This window comes from Opisthocomus hoazin, chromosome 10 (assembly GCF_030867145.1).
Source record: "Opisthocomus hoazin isolate bOpiHoa1 chromosome 10, bOpiHoa1.hap1, whole genome shotgun sequence".
NCBI classification, from domain to species: Eukaryota; Metazoa; Chordata; class Aves; order Opisthocomiformes; family Opisthocomidae; genus Opisthocomus; species Opisthocomus hoazin.
In genome coordinates, this window is record NC_134423.1 from 9,150,453 (window position 1) to 9,175,034 (window position 24,582).

Below are 24,582 nucleotides of genomic sequence, written 5' to 3' on the forward strand. Positions count from 1 at the left end.
AAAAACCCCAATCAGGCCTATTTCGCCACTTGATGCTGAATACAAAAAGCCTGGACTTAAAGAAAGAGATATACTTTTGCATTGCCAAAGCAGACTTTGATGGGACACTCACAGACTTCAGGGGCTCTGTACTGTCAGCTCTCCCTTGCGGATGGATAAACACAGTATGGCCACGCTGTGTGTTCTTCATTCAGGTCAATGCAGTTATCAATGGTAAATCACAGTCTTCGCATCTGTTTCACTAAAACCTTAGCACGCGTTGTCATGCATCCAGGTAACATGATTTAAAATACCAGTATGGACATGGTAGCACAGTAGTTATCAGTGATAGAAGTGCATAGGTAAGGCTGCAGGAGGGTTATTAATCTGGCTGCTGGAACATAATAACCTTGTGCTGTTGTGAGGCTGCTGCTGTTGTTACTTAAGCTACTTTTTTTATTATAATACAAACTTCTATGCATGTGATACAACCTTGGCCAAGAATACTGCAATTGTTATGCTTTATTTTAGTGTTCCTCGAGTAGTTTCCTCGTCAGTAATTACAGAATGCCACTAGTTGCAGTGGTGAATCACAATGGCCCACTGTAGCCTACTGCTAAGGAAAGTGGGGGGACAAGGGCAAGCAATGACAGAGCAGTCTAAGAAAAAGGACACGTATCACTAATGTATAAAAGTTCCGGGGGCAACTTGCACCAAGCGATAAGCAATCCCAATTCAGAAAGACTTCAACAACTTGACAAAGGTCTCATTTGCAGCAGTGAATGTTACAGATATTTCATCTTTTCCTTCGTTACAAAGCATGGTCTTTCCTTCCCTCGAGACCCCTCCCTAAATACCGCAGAGAGTGCTTCTTTTGGCACTGGCAGGGCCTGGCCTTCTACACGGAAAGTATTTTTCTTAATAATAATTATAAATTCTACTATGTTCTTCTATGTAAATAATAATGTAAAAGGCTTTCAAATGAGGAAGCAAGGGAAGAGAGGCTTTCCAAACTAATTTTTATGTCTCATGAAGCAGCTATTACCAAGAAGTAGCCAGGATTTCGTGACAGCAGGGCAGGCAGAGGGCGAGGGATCCCATTTCATAAGTACCTGATTATGTTCTATAGCAAGGGAGAGAGAAATGAACTTGCAAAGTGTGAGCGATGCAGTAGAAAAACATTTTCTGATTGGAAATCATTAGTCTTAACACACACAAAAAAATGTTAAGCAACAGCATCAATCAGCATTACTGGTTCCCACTTACAGCAGTCTGAACTACAGCTCAAGCTAAAAGCAGTACATGTGTTAGAGCCTGGACACCCGCACAACAAAAAACTTGCTAACAGAAAGCAAAGCAGTTACATTGAAGTGTTAGCCAGGGCTACTTCATCCCACAGAAATTTCAATTAGTGGACAGTGCCAAAAGTATCTCTATTTACAGATGTTGCTAGTGGCAAAAACGAGAAATAAGGAGGAAACTCGGGAAACAAGGAGTAGCCAGCTGGTTTCCGTGACAACTGGAAGTCGCCTCTTGGAGGAGGGATGCCCAGCACAGAGGACTATCACTTGACCAGGAGGCAGGGAAGCTCTGTCTGAACACATGGTGCTGGCTGAAACTGGGGCAGTGGCTGGACCACTGAACAGCACCAGACCAGCAGTTTCAAGAAACAGAAAACTGCTTCCAGCGGCAGCTGACAGAGTTCGCTTGGCCTTGTCAGCTTAACTGCGTCGGAGAAGCAGCTCACATGCCGCTCGGGCTGTGGGGCAGCAAGTGCGAGAGCAGCAGACAAGCCCAAGGCCATGGATTGATGTTTACACTCCGGTCAGCTGCAAGCAGCAGCAACGCAACCCTCAATTTCTGTTTGCAGGACAGCTTCTGAGGCAGTTTAAGTAACTGCTCCCTAATCTACAACGGCAAAAAACCTAAGCAGTTGGAATTGCTGACCAGGGCTAGTTGGGCTGATTTTGCTGGAAGGGGGCCCGGCCCTTTCGCACAATACCACAGCTGGGAGCTGGAAAAGGATTTCTATCACTTCAGTTTCTGTATCTCTCGGTTCTCCTTCTATCTATGGGAGTGCTTCTCTGCCTTGTTCAGATTTTGAGGTATTAAAAACTGTGAAGTACTTGGCTCTGATGGTAATGAGGGCAACTCTAGATATGACTACACAGATGGACAGATTATGCTCAAAATTTGGCATCTGTCATTTTTCAGATGAACTTGTATGAACAACACGCTCCCAAAAGACAGACTGATCCTTACTGGCAGGTACGTCCCCTTCGAGACACTGGTTTATGAACTAGTTTAGCATTTTTGTGGGGGTTTTGTGGTGTTTTTTTGTGTTTTGTTTTGTTTTTTTTAAATGGGATTTGTTTCCGTGTGCTGAGAAATATGCATCAAAGGTCATGTTCGGAAAACCCCATCATCAGTTACCCTAGCTTAGCTACAGATAACTATAGCTAAGCTGATGCCAAAACTGATCAAGATACTACAAAGTATCTTTTCATTTGTACTTCATTTGACTACTATCTTTTCTTGATAGTCAGTATTCAGTCCTTTAAATTAAAGCTTTCAATTGTTAATGTGAAGTACGAGGTGGAAAGTCAATTTAAACACTGAGACCTACATGTACCTCTTCACGACGAGGACTCATCTAAGCTATGGCTCCTGTATTGGAAGCCCACCAAATCAGTCTTGAAACGGGTGAAACAGCATGTGCTGATCCGGAATGAAATAAAATGTTAATGAATATTTCAGAACACTGAAAAGTCTTGGCAACAATTTTATTAGTGCCTCAGAGATTCACTGTATGTCTGGATCATTTTTCCCTTTGCCTATAATGGCTATTTTTATTTTTTAAAGATCTAATTTGAAAATTACAACCTTGCAATCAGCAACCATCCAGCAAAGAGTTGAAAAACACACGTCAGACCCAGGCTCTGGCCCTGCGTAATGCCTCTGCTTTTTTCCCCTATACTGGGGGTGGAGCACCTTTCTAGCAATCCTTTCGCTGATGGACGAAGAACAATTGCATACGTGTGCCAGTACAGCTAAGTAATCATTGGAAGCAGACATGGTAATGTTCTTCCTCAAAGCAAAACCAGGTTTTGTGTAGCATGTATTTCATTAAGTGTTTTTCAGGGAAAAGAATTTCTGTCTAGGCTCATGATGGAAATCAAACTTGTTTCCAGCTAGCAGAGCTCCAGATTTGCACTGTCATTCGGAAAGACTTGTAGAGATCTGAGCTGACAGATCCAAGTTCAGAGTAGTGATCTGTAATACCTATTAGTAAGCAAAGCAGACTCTGTTTAGTAAGCAAAGCCAGGATTCGTTCGCCCAAAAATAAATACATTTGCAGCAGGTAATTGGTAATGTCATTCACATTCTTTTCGAATCACTAACACCCCACAACCAAAAAAACCCCATCGCCTAAGTGTTACTCAGCCTGCTGGCTAGGGACTATGGCAAGGCATAGGACAGTGGCCTATGAAAACATTACCAAAAAGAGTACTAATAGTAAAAGTAACGTAAATATACACTTCACAGAAACTTGGGTATGTGTCAATACCAAAGTGTAGTTGGGAACTGATTTGCAGTCACTGGCAGTGGCCTGCAAAGGAATTTTTCGTGGCTGGCATTTTTAATTAAAATCTTTGTAATTATAACAGTAAGATTTTGCAATGCAGCTGTTCACCTAAATACTTTAAACTTCATTTACCACTTCCCCCTTCAGCTGCCAAATCATACTAAAATATAAAGGAATTCTGGATTTTTTTTTTTTCCCTGAGGACTACATAGCAGCCAGCTAAAAGAGATTCAGAAACACCGCATGAAGGAGTTAAAAACCTTAATAATATAACGGTTAAAATTGTATTAGATGAAAAATCTTACTATTCCTGGTGCACTTGAGTCAAGGAAGGATAGGCCGTCTGTACAAGGTACAATAGGACTACTCCCTGGCTTACAGCCAGCTCATAATTCATACAGTAGCATTATCAGCCAAAGTTAATTTTTTTTTTTTTTGATTAATCATCTGCCAGAGCTTGAGAGTTTGTGGCTAATTGTTCCATTCTTGACCACAGAATGAATTAGATAACAATGCGCAGTCCTAACCCAGGGAGGGAAAACATAAAACAAACCCATGAGCGCATAATGAATAGTTCAGGTTAGTTAGATGCTTTGCTCTTCTGTTCATAAAGACGTGGTGAAAATGCACTGCTCCAAGGAACAGCAAGCATCAGCGACAGATGTTAAAATCCTACACCACGTGCTCACAGGTGACTGGACTCACGCTGGACCGTGCGGCTCATGGAAATAGGTGTGAGCAAGGAAGAAAGGAGGGCAGGATCACATCAGAAGGTTAACGCAGATTTAAGAAATAACTGACTGAGGCAGCAGGTGTCTGAGGAATGACGAACGAGCAGCAAAATAAAACAGACACCTTTCATTATAGGTGGATGAAAAATACTGTTTAAAAGGGTATTACAGAGGACTTGTTGTGGCTGTATCCCTATGCTAGCAATGTAAATTAAAGGTCTGTCAGTATTGGCTTGTGGAAGCGAAGGACTGAAAAAACAAAATTCTCGGTTGAACCAACCGTCATCGTTAGTGCCTTCCCAGCCAAATCATCACATTCCAGTGTGAGGTTTTTAAAATTCTTTAAAACACATTTTTAAACAAAAAAAGAAATATAACATTAAAATGCAAATGTAAAGAAACAACACCACCGACTACCTCATTTACATGAGCTACAATAGGGTCATTGTCCACGACTCCCTCTCATTCATTAATTACAATATGTCTGTAAAAGAGCACAGAAAAACAAAGATGAAAGCTAGGTAAACACAATGTATTGAAATTCTGTGAAAAAACCAGAATTCTCTGCTTGGGCTTCCCCTTTCCATTGAGAATGAAGACTTGGAGGAAAAGGAAACACCAGTGCCAACTAACAGAACTATTAAAGTAATGACAGAAAAGGACAGCAAAGTGTAGATTAAACCTTCAAAAGAAATGCCAAACTTATGATGGCCTAAACATAAATAACAAATGCCTATACTATTGGATACTTTTGGGGTGAAGAAACAAAGTTGACTGACTGTGGAGAATGAACTGGCACTGACGCAGAACAAAAACAGTGACTCGGAGGAAAACGTGTCCTCCTGGAATCTGCGGAGGTGCTGGAGCCCCATTTCTGTGTAACACGACACAAACAGAAGGGTTAGGGACATGCTTTTTTAGCTCACCCTGAACACGCCAATGGATGAAGGCACTAGAGATTGCTGAGCCGTTCGAAGCACCAGAGAGACAACTTAGAGGAACTACTGATACACTTCTGCACAGCCCAGCAGCAAATGACAATTCATATATTCAAATATGAAAAAAAATGTTATCTTGTAGGAGCTAATTATCACAGCCTTTTTACAGGTTACCCAGCCAAGCAACACATTGTCAGCACCGTAACAAGTCACACCAAGTTAATATTTACTAGGGCTAATTTCCAGTGAGTAAGCAAAGGCAGCGAAAGCTTTACTGCAGTACATTAAACTGCCAAAAAAATTTCTGAATCAAGAGACTACACACGCGTTGATAATGACAAGAAACAGTCTGCACCTGTACACCTGCAAAAGAGTTGGGTTCTGTGTGGAAAACTTTTTGTTACAGAACACCTCCTTGTCTTCCTCTCTTCTTCATGGGTCTCCATTGCTACGAGCAATGGAAGCAACATACACCATAATGAACAATGTAGCTTTTGGGCCTGAAATCCATACAAAAATAATACAGAAGAGCACTAAAAGCTATATTTCAGTGATCATTTTCATGACGTGCAGGGGACACAACATCCTCTCTCCCCTCTACCTCAATGAATGTTTTCTCTGTATCTCGTAATATTGCCGATACTGAATTCCAGCACTTCCTTCCATACTGGAGTGATCTCCAGGTTCTTATACTGGATATGCTGAATAAAATACAATAGAAATAGAAAGGAAAAAAAGAAGGAAGATCCACCTGTCTTTCCTTTACAAACTGAAGAACGGTATCAAGAGCATTCTCCAACCACCAGTTAATTCTGAACAGGGGCAATGCTGAAAGATTAACAAGACTATCCTTCAGCAGTTATTATACTGTGCAATAAAGGAACATTTCACATTTATAGAAAACCATGTCCTTTCACAAACTTCTTGACTTTACCATGCATCTGTGCATACGGCTTTAGCAGACATGGTGGTGTTTGGTTGACAGTTGGACTTGATGAGCTTAGAGGTCTTTTCCAACCTTAAAGATTCAATGATTCTGGAGAAGCAGAGTCGTCAGCGGTGCCCATGATGTGACTGAACTGGGAAGCAGTCACGGGCCACTTCAGGAAGAAGACAAAGACTACAGGAAAGCAAGGAGACTCCCCACAGACAGACTGGCAGAGTTGGTACTGCACACACTACTTTGCTAGGAAATTTCTGGTCCCATTCAGAAATTGCACTTGCAGCTTTTTAGTGTGTCTCCAACAGAGTTTTAGTTCAGCCCAGGAGTGTGCTTTTGAAGCAGCTCAGCCCATCGTTTCACTATGTTTTGGTTTGCATCGCAGAGTGGCCTCAGAGCACATGAACAGGATTCCTTTCTGGTGAAACTAAACTGAAAGATGCACTCCCAGACAATATGTAATTTGCTCCAGCTGCAACAGGCTTCGTGAGACCAGACTAGATCTACTCCAAAGTCAACACACAGGCCAACCCTGCAGCAGGTATAGAGCGGAGGTCAGATCCTCTGTGCCCAGTGCTCTGCCATGTAGATCTGCTCCCTTTCATCTGCACGACTTGGTAAAGTAGACATGCCTTTAGCGTTCAAGACTGGAGTCTTTCTGCTCAGTCAATCCCAAGTACAGCTATGAATAAATTATAAACATGTATGGAGAACTTTGCACAAGAGTGTATTAATGTTAATAAAACCAGATATTGAGATATCTCCAATAAATCTTCCTCTGGCTGGTGGGTAAGGCAGGAATTTATACTTTCCTTCTGCTACACTGTTAATGTAAGAGAGAACACTGAGAGAAAAGCTATTTTGGGGAAAAAAATCGGAAAAATATTCTGCTACCATGCAGCGAAAAATCAAAGTACAGAATATAAGCAGTACCAAGTTTATGATATCATGGCTCAGCACCACTTAGACAGTTTTCATCCTTCCTTTAAAACTACATGACAGCTTCATACCAACACACCTGTACTCTGATACGTGGCCCAATACCTATGACAGTCACACACACAGGTCAGCACTCAAAAAACACTGGCAACTGCAGCAGAATTACAGCCAGTCTCGCATATCCACTGTGTCTAGTGGTAAGATAAAATGAAAAATGGCTGTTTGCAAGTGTCCATAAACATTCACTACCTCTTTCAGATCATCAAACACCCATTTCAGTCACCTAAATCTGAAAGTGATAAATTTACTATCTGCTTTGTGCTTGTGTGTAATAATAAATAACCACCAGCATGTGTGCTGAGGGCTAGGATTTCACAAATCATTAACCTTGTCACCAGGAAGATGTCTGTCATTAACTATAGTTTGAGCTGCTAGGGGATATGCGTAAGGACAGAATCGAGAAAGTTATGTGTAAGTGATGCTCGTGAGAGAATCAAGTTCTGCAGTTTGATCCGTGAAGGGAAGCACCATGGTCTTACACAGATATCCCAGCAGCCATAGAGGGCTGGCCGGGAACCCGGGTTTTCTCACAGCTCCCCGTCAGACTCCACACAGGCACAAGCGTGGACACATAACCCTCAGAGGGAGTCTGAAAGATGAGCGGGTGCCCAGGGAGGCTGTGGAGTCTCCTTCTCTGGAGATATTCAAGACCCGCCTGGACAAGGTCCTGTGCAGCCTGCTGTAGGTGACCCTGCTTCGGCAGGGGGGTTGGACTAGATGACCCGCAGAGGTCCCTTCCAACCCCTACCATTCTGTGATTCTGTGCTAGGCAAGCTCTGTGTTAGGAGCCTGGAACATCCGTACTACTTTGAGTAAAGTGCTACAACTTCTTCCAACAATGACAAATTGTCTTTGGTTTTGCCACACAGAAGAGACAACCGCAGAATAGAGTCAAAAGGATCTCGAAAGGCATTTCCTGTGCGATGTTCCTAAAATCCCATCCACTAGGGTTCAAACCAAACCATCTAGTTAAGTCCACTGTAAAACTTAAAATTCATTCTAGAGAAGCACAGTAAAGGCTTTTCTACAAACACAAGAGGAAATACAGTTGAAATGTGAATGTAAAATATGCATATGTTTTCCCTACAGAGATAATAAATAAAATAAATAGCTATTTTTTCCTAATTATTTGCATAATGTGGTAGGGTAATATATGCAACTGCAGTCATACCTGCAAATTACTCCTGAAAATTTTTGCACGTGAAGAATGAGCCATTTCTAAGCAGAGTCGTATTCAATTAAACCATATGATCAACATCAGTTTATGCTATAAAATACAGCAGAGCATGACAGAAGCAAAATTGATTTTACTGTCCATATATACTGGAAATGTCAAGATCAGCAGGGTGACAGAGTTGTGCTTTTTTCTGACGTGTAAGAATGATGGGGGCAGGAGGGCTAAAAGGGCTTTTCTTGCACAAGTATTTCCTATCTTAGTGAAGATAAAATTCTCTTTACTATGACCTTTACAGTGCCTTTGTTCCATATGCATCACACACTTTCTTAGTCTTTTCTTCAACAGCCTGATGCCCACTCCTGTCAGCAGAGCAATGACAGACTCTGAGGTGAGTGCAGTTTCCATCTACCAAGGATCACTTATGGATCAACTACAGCTCATTCACCATGCCCTCCCTCACTGACACAGGATTTTTTTTTTTGCTATAAGCTCACCAGCTGACTCCGCTCTCTCTTCCAGCAGCCAGTCTTCTCTGCAAGTAATTTTTCAGCCTGTTACAAGGTGACCCATGGACCTGCAGTTATAATTCCTAAATGGTTGGCAATGCCCAAACCCTTGCTCTAGTCCTTAAGATCCGTCAGCTCCAATAACATAGGATATGTAGAGCCCTTTCTTCCAGCTTCCTTGCTTTTTAAAGCAATTTCTGCAATGCATGAGCTGAGTGATGAAGTTAAATGTGCAAAGACACTTCAAGCTCCACCAGCAACCCTGATATTTATAGTCAGCCCTTAGTAAGCACGAACAACTGACTTCAACACTGACACCACCTCTTTATCAGCTTCAGTATCTGAGGATACTCAGACTAAGGAGTTCCTATTATCTTAATACAAGCCTCAAAGACACACGCCTAAATTACCACCACCTGCTAATTGACAAAAGCCTCATTTCTCCTCCTCCATGTGCGAGACTTCAGACCTTTTCATGTCTGAACGTTGACAATCCGACAGCTTTACGCTTAGATCATCAAGCACTGACACAGTGAATGTGCCAATTTCAAGATGACTGCCATGAAAACATAAACTGTTTGACATTTAATAAGCTCGTGTTTTCATAGAAATACAATGTGTTATAGATGGTTTGTTTCCATGAAAACACATGGTTAGAAATGAAATGGAAATACTTTTCTCAACACTAAGCACAAAACAAAACAAAAATAAATCATCTGCAAAACAGGAACTAAAAATCTAGAAGTTCACAATTCACATTTGTATTAAATAGCCAATGAAGGGTCAGATACAACAGCTAACAGAGTTATTGTTACCTCTTTCAAAATCCAGAATAAAGATGTTTCCGGAAATTCATTTAAATCACCAAAGGACATGCGCGCTGCATATGGAATGGGGTACCTCGGGAGAACTGCATCACCTATAGGCAAACAGTCTGACATCCTAGTTTCTTTCCTTACTGAAGTTAATACCTGCATAACAGAGTGAAAACCAACTAAATCTAGTATGCTGTACCACTAGGGGCACAAAGGAGAAGCTATACCACTTTGCAATGAACAGGATTTTTTGGCTCTAAATCCAAGGGCAGTCTTTCTACTGATTCCAAAAGGTACACAGCTTTTCTCTTTTCCTTATGTCGCTGCACCTGTCTCTGCTCATCTCTTTTCCCTGATGGGAAAAAGTCTCATGAAGTAAATCAAGAGTGCAACAACGAAAGAAGTAAAGGCTTCATGCAGGAAGTGAAGCCTTTCTGGGAAAAAGGACGTTTTTATGAATATGATATGCTCAGAGTGTAGACAGCATCAGATTTAAACTAGTAGTCGCTGTTACATGCAGATTCCTACAGGAACTATCCTAGAAGTGCTTTTTTAAAGGAGGCTGAGCACTTTTGCTCTGCTCTTGTAATCTGGGCATGCCTAGCTTGATGCGTGTAGGTAGTGGTGTGGTGAGTTACCATCACACTGGAAAGAAACACAAGTTTAAGACCTTTAATGGATCAAATACAAAATTTGCCATCACTTAGTTCCTGCTACCATTCCATAAGAATTTGACCGCCTACTTCAGCTGAAGCTTCTTTTTCTCTTCTTACCTAATAGGTGCAAATATATCCAATTGGCACATAACTTTTAAGTAAATAGTAACTCCATCCTTTCCTCTTTCTTTTTGCTTCTCCTTTCCTTTATCTTCTGTCTCTCTAAAGCCCTAAGAATAACAACAATCATAATAGAAATATAACCTCAAAACTATCTGGAAGCAAATGTGTAGCAAGCACACAAAACCAATCAAAGGAGTTGTCCTTTTAACTGTGTTCAGTGATCGCAAACTAGAAAACAATAGAAGCTAAATGCAGAAGAGACTAACTTGAGCTAAAACTACTTAAATAGCCAATTAAAAACTTTTCCTGGATTTATTATCCAGCAATGAACTAACCTAATAAAGAGAATGGTTATTTTTGGGTATGTCACTCAGAACTAGCTTACAGAATTAGTGTGTTGGGTGGTTGTTGTTGGTTTTTTTTTTTTTTTTTTGCTTTGGGCAAATTATATTTGCACTTTGGTAATTTGTCTATTTAGAAGTAGAGCCATTTTTAATGACAAGTGCCTAGGAGAAAGATTGTGCATGGGGATTAGCAAAGGGACAGGAAAGGGAAAAGGGAGAATGGAATGATACAGGTACTATAAACATTTGTAGTGGATATTAAAGTCTCTCAACGATTGCCCAAATCCCACCAGCGGGAGGGGTCCATGTCAAACTAACACTTACTCGTTCCATTTCTAACTGCTTTTGGTTCTCAGAGCACTATCAAGTTTGATTTGGAGAGAAGTGTCATGGAGGCTTACTATGCCAGCGCCATTAAGTCATTTTGTATATGCAAGCGAAATCTGACACAACAGAGCACACAACATTTACTGGACAACCTGTACCCATGCACAATACATTAGAAATAGGTATGTAGGTAGTCTTTTGTTGCTTATCTGGAACATACAGTAAAATGTCAATCACATTTACATGCTCATCTTTGTGATTTCAAGACCTTGAATCAAGAAAATTAAGCAGCTACACTTCAGCCTCCTCAGTTTTGCATTTATCAGAATACAATACCACTTAGAAGGCTGGACCCGTAGCCTAACTGCAGATTTAACCCCGGAGTGAGGAAAGCAGGTGATCTGCAAAACAAGTGATAGGTTCCTACCTGAAGTGGCTATCACACAACCTCCCATTCAACGTCAGTGAAAAGCAGCAAATTAACACACAGCAAGGGGAATTTTCTTGGAAAAATGGGATTACAAGGCATTGGTTTCACAAAGACTATTAATAAGTTTGCAAACTATTTGTTCCCAAGTCAAGGTTCTCTGTGTCTCTCTCCTAAGATTCCCTGTTATAAATGGCTGGGGATTTTTTGGTGACAACATTGTTTGCTTGTCAAAGATGAAGTATTCCAGAGGCAAATACATTACTGCTTCATCAAAGATGGGATTTCATGCTAAAATCTACTCTCCAAACAGCTGACAGTGAGGTGGTGAAGCCATGCTAAGAAGATGTGGGAATTTAAGGTTGAAGTACCTGAACTGCCTCGTTTCTAGGGACAGCTCTTCAAGTCATGTCACCACCATCCCATGTGAAGGACTACTCACCCTGCCCTTGGGTTAACAAGGGGTTTTTTTACCTTCCTCCTGAAAACTGCAGAAAAAACAGAGGCTGTTTCAGTCAAATATTTTTTGAAATATCAAAAGCTTTGTTTAACAGGAAAATTATTTTCAGCCAGCCTTTAGTACCCTTATGTCCTCAAACAGCATATAAAATCATCTTTTTGGATGACCTCTTTACTTCCACTTTTACTTCAAGGACCATAACTCTGGAGTAAGCCGGCAATATAGGGAGGGAAAAAGTGAAACGGGTCAGAGCGAAAGGGCTGTTAAGCGTTTGAACAGGAAACTTGCCTTATCTGTAAAAGTTGTCTTTGCAGCCAGCAAGTATCACACCTAGGTATCACTTAGGTAACAGTAACAAAGATAAGGAAACAGTTCTTCAGACAAACATGGGTGGGAAGGATGGTTATCAACTGGTGACTGTATCTAAAAGCAAATCACTAAATGGCTTTGGTCATATACTGGCTTTCTGAAACCAGAGGTTTCCCTACCCCGGTTGCAGAGATTAAATGAAGCCCAATTTGAATTTCCAGAAAACTGCCAGAATACCACCGCTGTTGTGAACTGGCTTTTGAAGTCAGTGGTAAACACCTCAAAAGAAAAAAAAAAAAAAGAGAGGAAATTGCTTTGAGGGTGTGCCTGCTCTGTTGTTCAGCAAGTCACGCTGCTACAACTCGCAACTGATAGTTCATGTTAACCTTCAACAAGAACCTATTATACACACAGGGAAAGCTATGCCAGATAGCAAAAAAGTCTCACAACAGTCTTAGCTTTTGCAGCAAAGTCATCATCCTCTCTGTCAAGGCTTTCTGTTTAATTTACTGCTTACATTTTTTACAGTAACTCATTGAAGGTTCAGTTCTATCCATCCAAGTCAAGGATTTTACCATTAATAGCAGTAAGCTTAAGACAGGAAGCTTCCTGAAGTCGCAGCTGCAATCCCTTAAAGCCGTAACTTCAGTTTAGGTGAGATCACAGAATGCTCTGGGTTGGAAGGGACCTTTAGAGGTCATCTAGCCCAACCCCCCAGCAGTGAGCAGGGCCATCTTCAGCTAGACCAGGTTGCTCAGAGCCCTGTCCAACCTGTTTCCAGGGATGGGGCCTCCACTACTTCTCTGGGCAATCTGTGCCAGTGTTTCACCACCCTCACCATAAAAAATTTTTTTCCTTATATCTAGTCCAAATCCTTTGATAAAGCGAACAGTGAACCCAAAACCAGACAATACAGTATTTTAAGGCAAGATGACTGCACTGTTTTCTCACCTGCCCCCCCCCCACTTAACCAATATGCACAAAGATGTAGCATTTTGTCAATATCCCTCAGAACTATTCAACTGTTATGAAGAAAGAAAAAGAAAGTTGAATTTTAAAAAGCCTGCATCTCAAATTCCCCTGGAATTCTACTTAATTTTACACTAATCTGTTTCCATTCCTACTTTCCAACTGCAAATTTTAGTTCCTCAGACTGACCCACACTGCTCTCTGAGGCTTTCTGCCCTTTTTAGGTGAGCGTTCATTACTACACTTCATCATGTCATCATGACTTCGTCATGACTTAGACGAAGAAATACTCTGACCAGCAAAACTGTTTTTAAAATCAGAGCTCTACAAATACTACCATCATCATTTGGTCATAAGATTAAGAACAAGCTATTCAGTATGAGATAGAGTGACTACCTGATCTGCCATAAGGAGCTGCCCTGTATGTTGTCTGCATGCAACTGTGTTCCTGGCTGGGATCAACATTTAAATAATTCCAGGCTGATGTTCTCAGAGGAAGGCTGCAAAAACTTCAAAATATTTTTACAGTCCTAATAAGGTTAGCCATCAACATACATTAAAAAGCCCTTTTCAAGTTCAGCAGTTGTTTCAGAATGGCGACTGCGCAAGTCTAGCAATCCACTGTCAAATAAATGAGTCTATTAGGAATGATGGAATCAGTCCCTGGCTTCAAAATTCAGATAATAAAATGTGCTTTTTTTGGTTCAGATACCAACCTTGGAGAAGTCCTTATGACTGAGCTTGCTTTAGAATCATTAGAATTCAGCCTTACTACAACAAAAATGTAACACCGCATTGTAAGAAACAATGTCATGAAGTGAAATGAATGTGAGCAGAAAGCTCTACGGACAGATTCTTCTCAACGTGTGAAAAAAGGCAGCAGCGATACATCCGTGGGAATAAACAATCTACTTTGGGAAACACTTTGACTTTTGTTCTTTGAACAAATGGGCAACCAGGCCTATAAATCGTGTTTTAATCCTAATTAATCCTAATTTAATCCCAACACTTTGCTGTATTTGGTAGCAATTCATTCACAGAGACAAAGACGATTAAAAAAATTTTATAGAAAGACTGAGGTGACTTTCAGGAACTCTTCAAATCCAACTGACACAGTCTTGCCCAAGCCTTGTTTAGTAAGTACAATTACCTGTTAGGAAACTATTGGAAAGGATGTAGTCAAAAGGCTTCCAGTGCATTGGTATTTCTCTGTACGTATACTTAGAGCTGCCTAGGCTCAGATTATTTAGAGCCAAAATATGCAACCCACATATTAAAGAAGAAAGTTAAAGACAGTAACACTTCCTATTTGTTTTCACATTGTTTGTATTGAAAAATATCCAGAACGCAAAAGCAGATTTGGAGAAATCTTATCATCTTATCTGTCAGTTTTCTAGTGCCCAAGCCACTCAAAAACTGAAAACAAACAAACAAACAAAAAACTTCATGACTTTGCCAAGAGGAACTTCTACTGCTCTCAGAGTTGGATTAAAGTCTTAGGGTGTGCAGAGTATCACATATTTTGAAGCTTGCATTCAGCCCATAACACAGTTCTCTTCCATAACCCATGACCATACAAGGCACAAGGGTGTTCATGAATTAAGTATTTCTCACATCAGACAAATGGCCTTAGCAATTAACAGATAGAAAAGAGAAGGGTACAAAAGGTGTAAGAACAACTTTCTAGGGAATTGTAAGGCAAGACTTGGGTAGAAGAGAACACTGCAGACGTTCCCAACCTATTTACTGCCTACATCCACAAACAGTTTATTCTTGAGTTACATCCACAATCTCTCAATACCCATCAGCCACACTGACAGAATTTAGGTGTCTGATGTCACAAACCTCCTAATGCTCTCACAACACTTCATCGTTCCTTAAAACATGGGCCTCCAAATCATTTTTTAAACATGAAAGAGAACGTCTCTGCCCATCTTGCATGCTTCCACAGGACAGATCAGAAAAAGAAATGAAGTGTGAGCAGAACTGAAATTTGTTGATTTCTAACCTCTATTAATATGTACTAGAGGCATGAAAAGGGTCAGGACTTACCCCCAGATAAAGACCTGCAAACTTTAAGACAGTTTCCTTTCTTCTGCCTTGTCTAATTGAGTGTGCTAGGTAACTGTAACGTAGAAGTATCTGAACTATAATACAACATACACACACTTTAATATTGGATTATTAACATTTTGCAAATGGTTATTAGTCTTCATTTGCCAAAAATAATTTTCACCTGTTTACAGTTTTTTTACACTGCTATAGATTGCATGCTACTTTGCTATAAAGGTACAGAAGAACTTATCTTAAGGTATTTACCAGAAAACTCACAGTAAAATAACTCCATAACTAATGGTTACAGCCAAAACAGCCAAAACAAATCCCACGTAAATAGAAGCTGCTCCGTATACTCAGACCAGAACCAGAGAAGAGACCTGACACTAGCTTCAAGTGCAGCTAATAGACAGAGCTCCCCATGGGACTTCCCGGGCAGTGCATTTAGTTGCCTGCTCTATCAGCCTTAAAGAAAACAAAACGTTCCTTCCAGCTGGGCCAAAGGGTGTGGGCCCAGGCAGAAGCCAAGCTTTTGGGTAGCTCACAGCAAATCAGAGGCACCAGATTCGTCTCACCTCTGACCAGTTAGTCATTCTGCGAGGGCATAAAGCACACAATAAAGAGTCCTCCTGACCCTTTACCCACAGCTGCCCTACAGATGAGCCAAGGGCCCATCTCTCTCACAAATATCAGAACTTTCACAGAGAAAATGTTTCACTGCTATGGAACCACCATGCAGAACCCGAGCATCCACAGATTCCTGCCTATATCCATGTGACGGATGTCACACATTCACACGCAGCACTGTCACTCCCTGTACTTTTTCTCCCAAGTCAGCCAGAAACTTTTTTTGATTTTAGAAACACTGCCTCCTGTCCTCATTATTTGACAATGCCTCCGTCTTTGCCCCTGTACTCAGTAACTTGGCCACCATAACAAGAAGGCAGCATTCATTCTCTCTCAGGCAACAAATAAGTCACTGGCACAGTGCTTTGTGTGGCAGGGAATAAAATTGAACCATTGATGATGCTGGCACCAAAACCAAACTTCTTACAGCAGTGGCTTCAAAGTGGAATTAAAGGTACAATATCTAGATGTTGATCAAGAGGTTTTCTTCAGCTCACAGGAAAAAAGAAAAAAAAATTAAAAAGAAGTGTAGCAGTAGTTCAGTAAAAGTTTTGAACAAGAGAAAAGCCCTAGATAGTTGTCTTCGGATTCTTCACCAGGGCAAACAGTGCTTCAAGGACAAGTAGGAAAGTAGCTGCTATTTGAGGCAACTTCATTATAAAATCATTTTTAATAAGCAATCTGAACAAAGAGAGGGAGTGCTCTTGCAGAGAAGCCCCCAAGGGATCTTAAGGCTGCCCAGTAAAGTTATTAGGAGGTTACACACAGGGGACCAAACAGCTATTTTATTGGCCTCGGGGGACAGGGTTTAGATTTCACCTGTTCTCTTTAGGCCTTGGTGCTAACAGCAGATCCTGTTAACCATCAGTTTTCTGCAGGCTCCTATTTTGTGAGGGAAAAGTATCATTTTCTTACTCTAGCTCGCACACGAAACACAAAAGGTGAAGCAGACAGCACAATTATAAATCAGATCAGGAAAAAAAATCACAGTTATTTTCCCTTTAATGCAATTAAGCAAGATAACTAACAAACGTTGAGAAATATTTTGCAGTGGCTATAAATATAATGTAGAAAGTAAAACCAGAAAAGAGAAATCCAGGTCTTGGGTTCAATTAAGCTGCAAACCTTAATACGCTTGTAGAACTTTGGTGAACAACAGTTCTAGGATATTTGGCCATCTGAGAAGCTGAAGAGCTGTCTCCTGCCCCAAATCAGCCTCTTAAGTTTCTAACAAGTGATGTACTTTTCTTAGCAACTGCTTAGAGCCAAAGATATGAAAGGCATGATTTAGGAATTGATCTCTGCTCAGGAAAGTATTAAGAGCGTGTCTATACCTAAAGAACAAGACCCTCCCTTTTTTGGCTAGTCGTGCTGCAGTAGCAATGACGAGACAGCTCTCCAAGCTCCCGTCAACGGTTTACGGGCTTGTCTCAATAGATACCCATTTTCCTGACATCTGAACTTAGTCACTCCAGCTTCTGAGGTCCTGTTATGTATAGCAGGCAGTGTACAGTCAAGCTGATCTCCCTGTGGTGTAATCAAACCTTTCACTTGCAGTGTGAATTTGAAACATGAACTGACCTCCTAGCCTGGAGGTACGCCTTATCAAAGTACGCAGAGTCAAGACACTTCTCTAGACCAACACCTACTACAAGGTGAGTGTAGGAAAAGTCCCGGAGTGAGGGACGGGGTTGGGAGAGGTGCTTGGTGTGGATCTCAGGTAGCAGCAGCGATGGGCTTACTTCCACCCTTTGCCGACAAAGTGGCCAGCTCTTCATGCAAAAGCTTTTATTTAGTGACAAACATTAAAAGCACACAGTTCCCACTTCATTTTCCAGCGGGAGCGCAGGTCATTAAAATCAGCATCTAGCTTTGGAAACATTTTTTATCTGCCAGAAATCAAATAAAAGGATAATTTTGGTGTAAGTAAGGTATATTTCATCCAAAATTAAGGAATTCATACAGAGATGCCTACTGACATAATTGTTCAAAAAAAACTATTCTAGAATAACTATTTTGGTAAATCACGAAAAGCAGAAAAGTCCCAAGTCTGAAATAAAGGGCAAACATCTTAGAGTTACAAAGGAGTCTTAATCCATAGAGGTTTTTGGTGTAAGTATTTTCTGTTAAATCTGGATGTATCTTGGGTTATGAAAATTTAAAATATACAGTGCTGAATGTCATACCCAAGTACATCTACTCACATTACAAGCACACACAGATAATAAAAGATCAACAAAATTAGTCCACGGATCATTAGTAGTGGTTTCCTCACTGTCATACCTACCACAACACAATCTACAAAGCACAATCACCAGACACCGTTTCTGCCAGTATCACACGTTACTGTGTGAGGCAGTGACACTCAGAATAAAGAAGCAAGTGTCAAAACCTGTAGTAGTAGGTAATAACTTGTGGTAACGTGCCGAAATGTGCTACCATTTGATTCAGAAATGACCTAAGCACCTGTCATCAGCATAGCAGTCCAATTTCAGCTGACAGAACGCTTTTGTCACAGGCTAATGCCAAGAAGGGGTAAAATATACCCAAAATCTCAAAACAATAAACCCAGGAAGAACTAAGTAGTGGAGACAGACCACCACTGATTTCAAAACCTGCGCAATTAAGATGGCTATTAGAATGAAGTCTGAAAAGGATTAATCTGATGTTTCAAATGCATAATGCATCAAACTTTCTGGCATTGTACTCCATTAATTAAGCGAAAAGGTCATTAGAAATAAGTGCCAGTTTACAGTCAGTCCACACTTTCATATGCCATACATGGTAAATTTGGAATAAGATGACTTCGTCCCTATTTCTAAACAGTAATGCAGACAACATATGCACACTTCACAAAGTGTTTGTGAGAATCTTTTTTGAAATTTCTTTGCAGAAACCCTACTCTATGTAACTTAATTTGGATATGCTATACATACCGATATAGAGTGATAGGCAAACTCTAGATCGACTGGATGTATAAAAACTCTCCCCTTGTCATTTGTAGTTAACTGAGATCTGAGTTGAAATCTTTGAATTTAGGTGTTTACATAAAAATTACTTTTTTCCAAGTCATTCCAAAACTGTGAATTTTTATGTCTACTTCTTCTATTCGATAATAAAAAAAAATTCTAAGCAATAAGGAAAAAAATGCTTATTGTGCATGATGCTGAAACTCCAAAGATGCAGAATTTATGTTAATTCCTGCTCTATGAGAATTTGTCATCACAGGCATGAATTCTAAAAGAGCTTCAACCAAAACTGAAAGAAACCTCATACTTATTTGCTAGCAAACATAGACTGCATTTTCATCATATTGCTCCTTCTATTTTAATCCTTTCTTAATGGGCAAGCTTATCTTCCCATTATTCAGGGAACTTTTTTGTTCATGCTTCAGCAATTGCATGACAACTGATTAACAAATTGGGGAACCAGCCTTCGACAGTTCTCTTGGATTAGCACAAACAGAGTTCTCACCAGAGAAGATGCTGGGACCCTAATTTCTGTCTTAACTAGACTAAAGGCCATGTACGGTGAACAGTAGCTAAGCAGCTAACACAGCTGATGGGCACATCTTTTTTTCATCATAGGCCTCCTCAAACATAGCATCTGCTGAGATACACGTGATGACAACAATTTATCAGTCTGGTATGGCTTAATAGCATATTTCCTACGCTCTTTAAGTCTGTGGTTACTATTTAATCTTCCTTACAAAAAGTATGGACTACTGGAACTGGAGATGTGACTCTTCTGGCAGGCCAGTACACGGCACTGCTGTACACAAATGAGATAGGGTGATCTCAGCTGGTTTCCAGGTGGAGCGTTACAAACCACCATGTACAGTCCTTAGCCTCTCTACAAGACAGGCCCGAGACTGAGCTAGCATAAATACCGAATTACTTACCACCTCTAGAGAGGGTGGTCGCTCCAGGCCAGGGCTGAGCTCATGGGCAAGGCTGTGCAAGGAAGCTGTCTGTACAATGCCTGGCCTGCGGATATACAGAGGACTTCAGTCTCCTGTACTGTCAATCTCAGTCAGCATGAGCTCAAATATTCACCAAAACCCTCAGGGTGAAATTCTGCCCGCATATGCCTATCTGTAGCTCTCATTGAGTTCAGTGGAAACCGTATACACATTCAGCCAAAAAGGATCTGATGCTAAGAATGCATTAAGCAGCAAGCCCACCTAAGTAGAGGAGGACCATCATGCTCTAAGTTTGTGACTTCTAACATTTGCTTCAAAACTCTCACAAATCAGCTTCTCATCTGAAATTCTTAAATCCAGCACCTGTATTCGGTAACTCCATTGGTGAGAATTCATAATCTCAAGCCAGATTTTTCATTACATGAATATTTTAAAACCAGGAATGAAATAAGAATTAAACTAATGTAAGACACTTTACGATACCACTTTAACCCTAGAAGCTGCGTTGAGCATAATTCAAATGCAGAACTCTGTTCAAAAGCAGGTGTATCTGTAAATGCTGTGCAGCCTACCACCTGTTTGTTAGCAGGCTTTCACGAGACTAACGGCCTCAGCTTTAGCCTGCTCCTGTTGTAGACCCTGCACTACTAGATTTCCAAACCTCCACAGTATCCGAAGCATCTCAACACACCTCTTTCAGCTACCAATTGTATATTGTCTTGGGACTGTGCTTTTAACTCACTGCAGAGTAGATGGGAGTTGATCCCCAATAACGGTATCTTTGAAGAAGATTCAGAATAAACGTACACATAAGTAAATGCACACATCCACATCCATTTCAGAGGCTGCCATTTATGAGGACTGCTAATATGGTTGAGAGCAAAACAATAACCTCCTCATTCTCATCAAGAGCTCCTTAAGCACAAGGACAGAATGATTTACCTCACAGATTAATGCACAGGAAAGGTCAGAAGACTTTCAGTTAAATAATTTATTTTTATTTGCATCATACTGCATATATAACAAACATACAAAAATACAGCCATTCTCCTCACCTGTATTCTTTGAATATGTTACCTATCAGCTAGCTGTAAGGTATACATACTAGACAGAATAAGGAATTCTTTCTTCACAACTTTGTTTTTCTGCCCTGTGACTTAACACATATGTGAATGCACACATACATATACACATGTACACATGCATTGTATAATCATTTAGACAACATTTCAGGCGAGGACTGGAACCATTCTAAAGCAGAAAAACAAACAGAATTTTTAAAACGGAACCTTCTCAGACCAGACCGACACCAAATAGTCTGAGTGCCACAGCACAGCCTAACATGAATACCATTTGTAAGAGAAGGCCAAATCAAAAGATATTACTTACATGTATGAGTCTTCTTTGTTACAGAAACACCTGTAGGGAAGAAATGACACCAATGTTAGCAAAGCGACCACTGAGTAAATTCTTCTGACGTGTATTTCAACATTAAACTATTTTCTTTCAGACACACAGCGGCCACTACAAGGGGAACGAAAATTGCAGTGACTTGTATGTGAGGGGGGGAGGATCTCTCTTCTTTGCGTGCAGACTGTAATGGTCTATTCTCTCCTTACACCTCATCAATAAATGTTTCAACGTGTAATGCTTAAATTTTGTTGTTGGAATGCATATTTATGTGCTGCTGTTTTAAAATGGAATCTGATGCAAACAGAAGATACCAACAACACTACAGAAGCTCCCTTCTGTTTTCCACGGTTAAAAATTTTCCCACATTCATATTAACTACTGCACATCAAAATACCCAGACAACAGATCTGAGCAGCGCAATCATTCATTCGCTATGTTATTAAGTTCAAGTAGTTCCTTGACAGCAAGCTGTAGCTTACGCTCATTAAAACCAAATGAACAGCTCTCTCGGTATGAGTATTACTTGCCATAATTCCAACCCAGACGCAAATATCTCCAAGCTGTTAAATACGTAATTTCTGAAGTAATAAAGATGTTTTCATGCTAGACAGGCATGTGGCGGCAATAACCAACGATGGTCCAGTGCCAGTGAAATTGAGAGGCATTTTAAAGAAAGCAACAGAGTGAACAGAACGAGGCAAAAATCATAACACCAAATAAAGATAAAATTAACTCTGTTAAATGTCATCAGAACTCATGCTTGAACACAAACACTATTGTCTCCACTTTAGTAGATAACTGGTGCAGTACTCAGACCCCTCAGTATCTAAGCTTCACTCTCCTTGGGGGGAATTTTATGAGAAAAGAAAGAGGTTACTGGAAGCAGTACAAGTATTTGAAACATTTCATTTGTGATTAAGGCCTGTAATGAAATTTTGGAATTGGAATCGTTTGGCTTACTATTCATGAAAGACAGAGACTCTCCCCCAGCTACCCTCCTATTCCCTTAACCACCTCTTCCAAAAACAAATTACTATGGAAAAACAGGATTTTATTTCAGGCTTCTTTGTTGTGGAACATCTCAGGGAGGCAGTAGGTTATAATAATTCAGAAAAATATAGATACCTTATTTGAAAATTTAGAGCTAACTTTCAGAGCCAACAGTTTTCAAACTATTCATGTTTTTGGTAGATACGTAAATCCACAGTGCCAACCCCAAATATGTAGTTGTCAAGTTTGACATAAATATCATGAGGATTTTTTTTTCTAATCGCACTTGTGTTGCTATTGGCCTTTTGGTTTTGAACCACTGAGTTCTACAAGCATGAGCACTGGAAAATTTCTTTCACCCAGAAAGCTGAGTGGCTCCAGGCTTTGGGAAGAGAAGTTCTGAGCACTTCCTTTGAGCAATTTTGTAAATGTGAGAAACTGGTAAGCAATTTACAAAAATCAGAATACTAGAACTTGATTATGTATGTGTGCCGACTTCAATTGAAAGGTTCCAGCCAAATCTGCACATTCCTCATGCTAGCAATTAGGGTTGTAGCATCAAACTGTAGAGCCAGGGTAAGCAATAAGAACCAAAGGAAAACAAGCGTAATAAAAATCAGACCTTTTAGTTACGTAAGTAGCTACTAGAGGGGGCAAATTCATCCTTTAAATTCATATCTTATAAGAGCAAACTTTCTCGGATTTTCAATCTGGTCCAATCGTTACTGGTTTGCTCAGAGTAGGTGGACAGGGCGGCTGCGTGTGTCACGGAGGTCAGCGTTATTATAGGAACAATAGCTTGAGGCAAGAAGGGGGGCAAAGCGAAAAGAAGCAGAGAGATCTGAAGTATCGACATCAAAATGCATGAACTGTATCTTGTGCACTCTTTGGTACGAGCGCAAAAAAACCCTCTCTCTAGGTTTTTCTAAAGGTCTGCCTTACCCTTTGTGAAACTACAGCTGTCATCAGGACATCTGTTCGTCCACCAAGGAAGAGTATTTTTGCTGCTGTTTGACTTCTTGAGTGACCACTGAATAGCATGTACAGCTCCTGACAGAGCCTTCACCATCACAAAGTGCCCTAGCATTCCGTTGGCGGAAGCACTTGCGTGCCCTTGCCTATCTGGCCAGCTCCTACCGTTTTAACGATGTTTTACAGAATGGGAAATAGGGAGAAAAAGGTCTTATATCTGAACACCATTTGCAAAGCTTCCTCTCCCAACACTGGTGCTAATAAATGGATACATCAGTGCTCTTTCAGCATTATGGGAGCCATATGTGTACTTTTCTCAGAAAATAATGCTTTCTGTAAAATCACTTTGAACAGAAAGTGCTTATGCTGTCACTTCTGATTACTCACAGCCCCTTCACAATGGGATTTGCCACAGCACAAAACAGACTTAGCTGACTGAGGGCCTACTTTCCCCTGATACATGAAACAGGGATGGAAATATTAGTGCTTAGATTTTTCTACCTATATATATATTTTTTTTAAATACGAGAGGAGTGGTGGGTTTTTCCAATCAGATGTTTCCATAACAATTACCGATTACCATCTGGTAAGGCCTTTTAGCTGTTTTATGCAGATATTTTTAGATAACCTTTTAAAGCAACAGCTTAGAGCTAGGCTTTTTTGCATCTTCATAATTACACTGGTAGTTGCAGTGAAACCAAAGTCTTTTGCTTTGAACTGTGGTTTTATACCGACTAACTGCAATCTGGTGGAACAAGTATAAATGTTGCCAGTGAGTTCAACAGGATTAGATTTAAATTAATCAGGAATTTTTACTTGCAGTAAAATGAGTTGTGAATTTTTAAGAAGTCTTCCCTTTCACAGCGGTAACTGTAAATTACTAGAAAAACTGAGCAAAAAATGTACCGGCATATTCAAACAGTTATTTAGGTTAGATACATTATAACTAGTGCTTTAAATATAATTATAAAGTATGGAACACATTCCTACATCATTGCAATCAGTTTTAGTTTTAATGCAGGAAGCCAATGTCTCTGCTATTCAGAACATCCAAGAAGTGTAACAATCTCCTAGAAATAAGTGTATTATGAAAAAAAGATCAGTCTGAAAACTACTTTATGTGAGAGAGGAGTTACATGATCTTTGGCTTTCTTTGGGCCAGTGCTAGCTCCCACTTGCGTATATGGTTGAATGCCTTTCCTATGAGATGTACCCTAGAAGTCTTACGCAGACAAGTCATCAGTTTTTGAAATTAAAAGGATGTCTTCAGAAACAAATCCTGCAAGTCCAACATACATCAGTAATTTTCTTCACAAG

General features: G+C 40.3%; 1 protein-coding gene across 4 annotated transcripts in view; it reads right to left on the reverse strand.

Moving 5' to 3' along the window:
* The window catches only part of RORA (RAR related orphan receptor A), a 373,904-nt gene that overhangs the window by 97,752 nt on the left and 251,570 nt on the right, over positions 1-24,582 (reverse strand). For all 4 annotated transcript variants that reach the window (XM_075432128.1, XM_075432131.1, XM_075432130.1 and 1 more), the window contains exon 2: positions 21,280-21,309. In XM_075432128.1, coding sequence (XP_075288243.1) covers positions 21,280-21,309 — 30 coding nt within the window. The remainder of the gene's footprint in view (positions 1-21,279; positions 21,310-24,582) is intronic.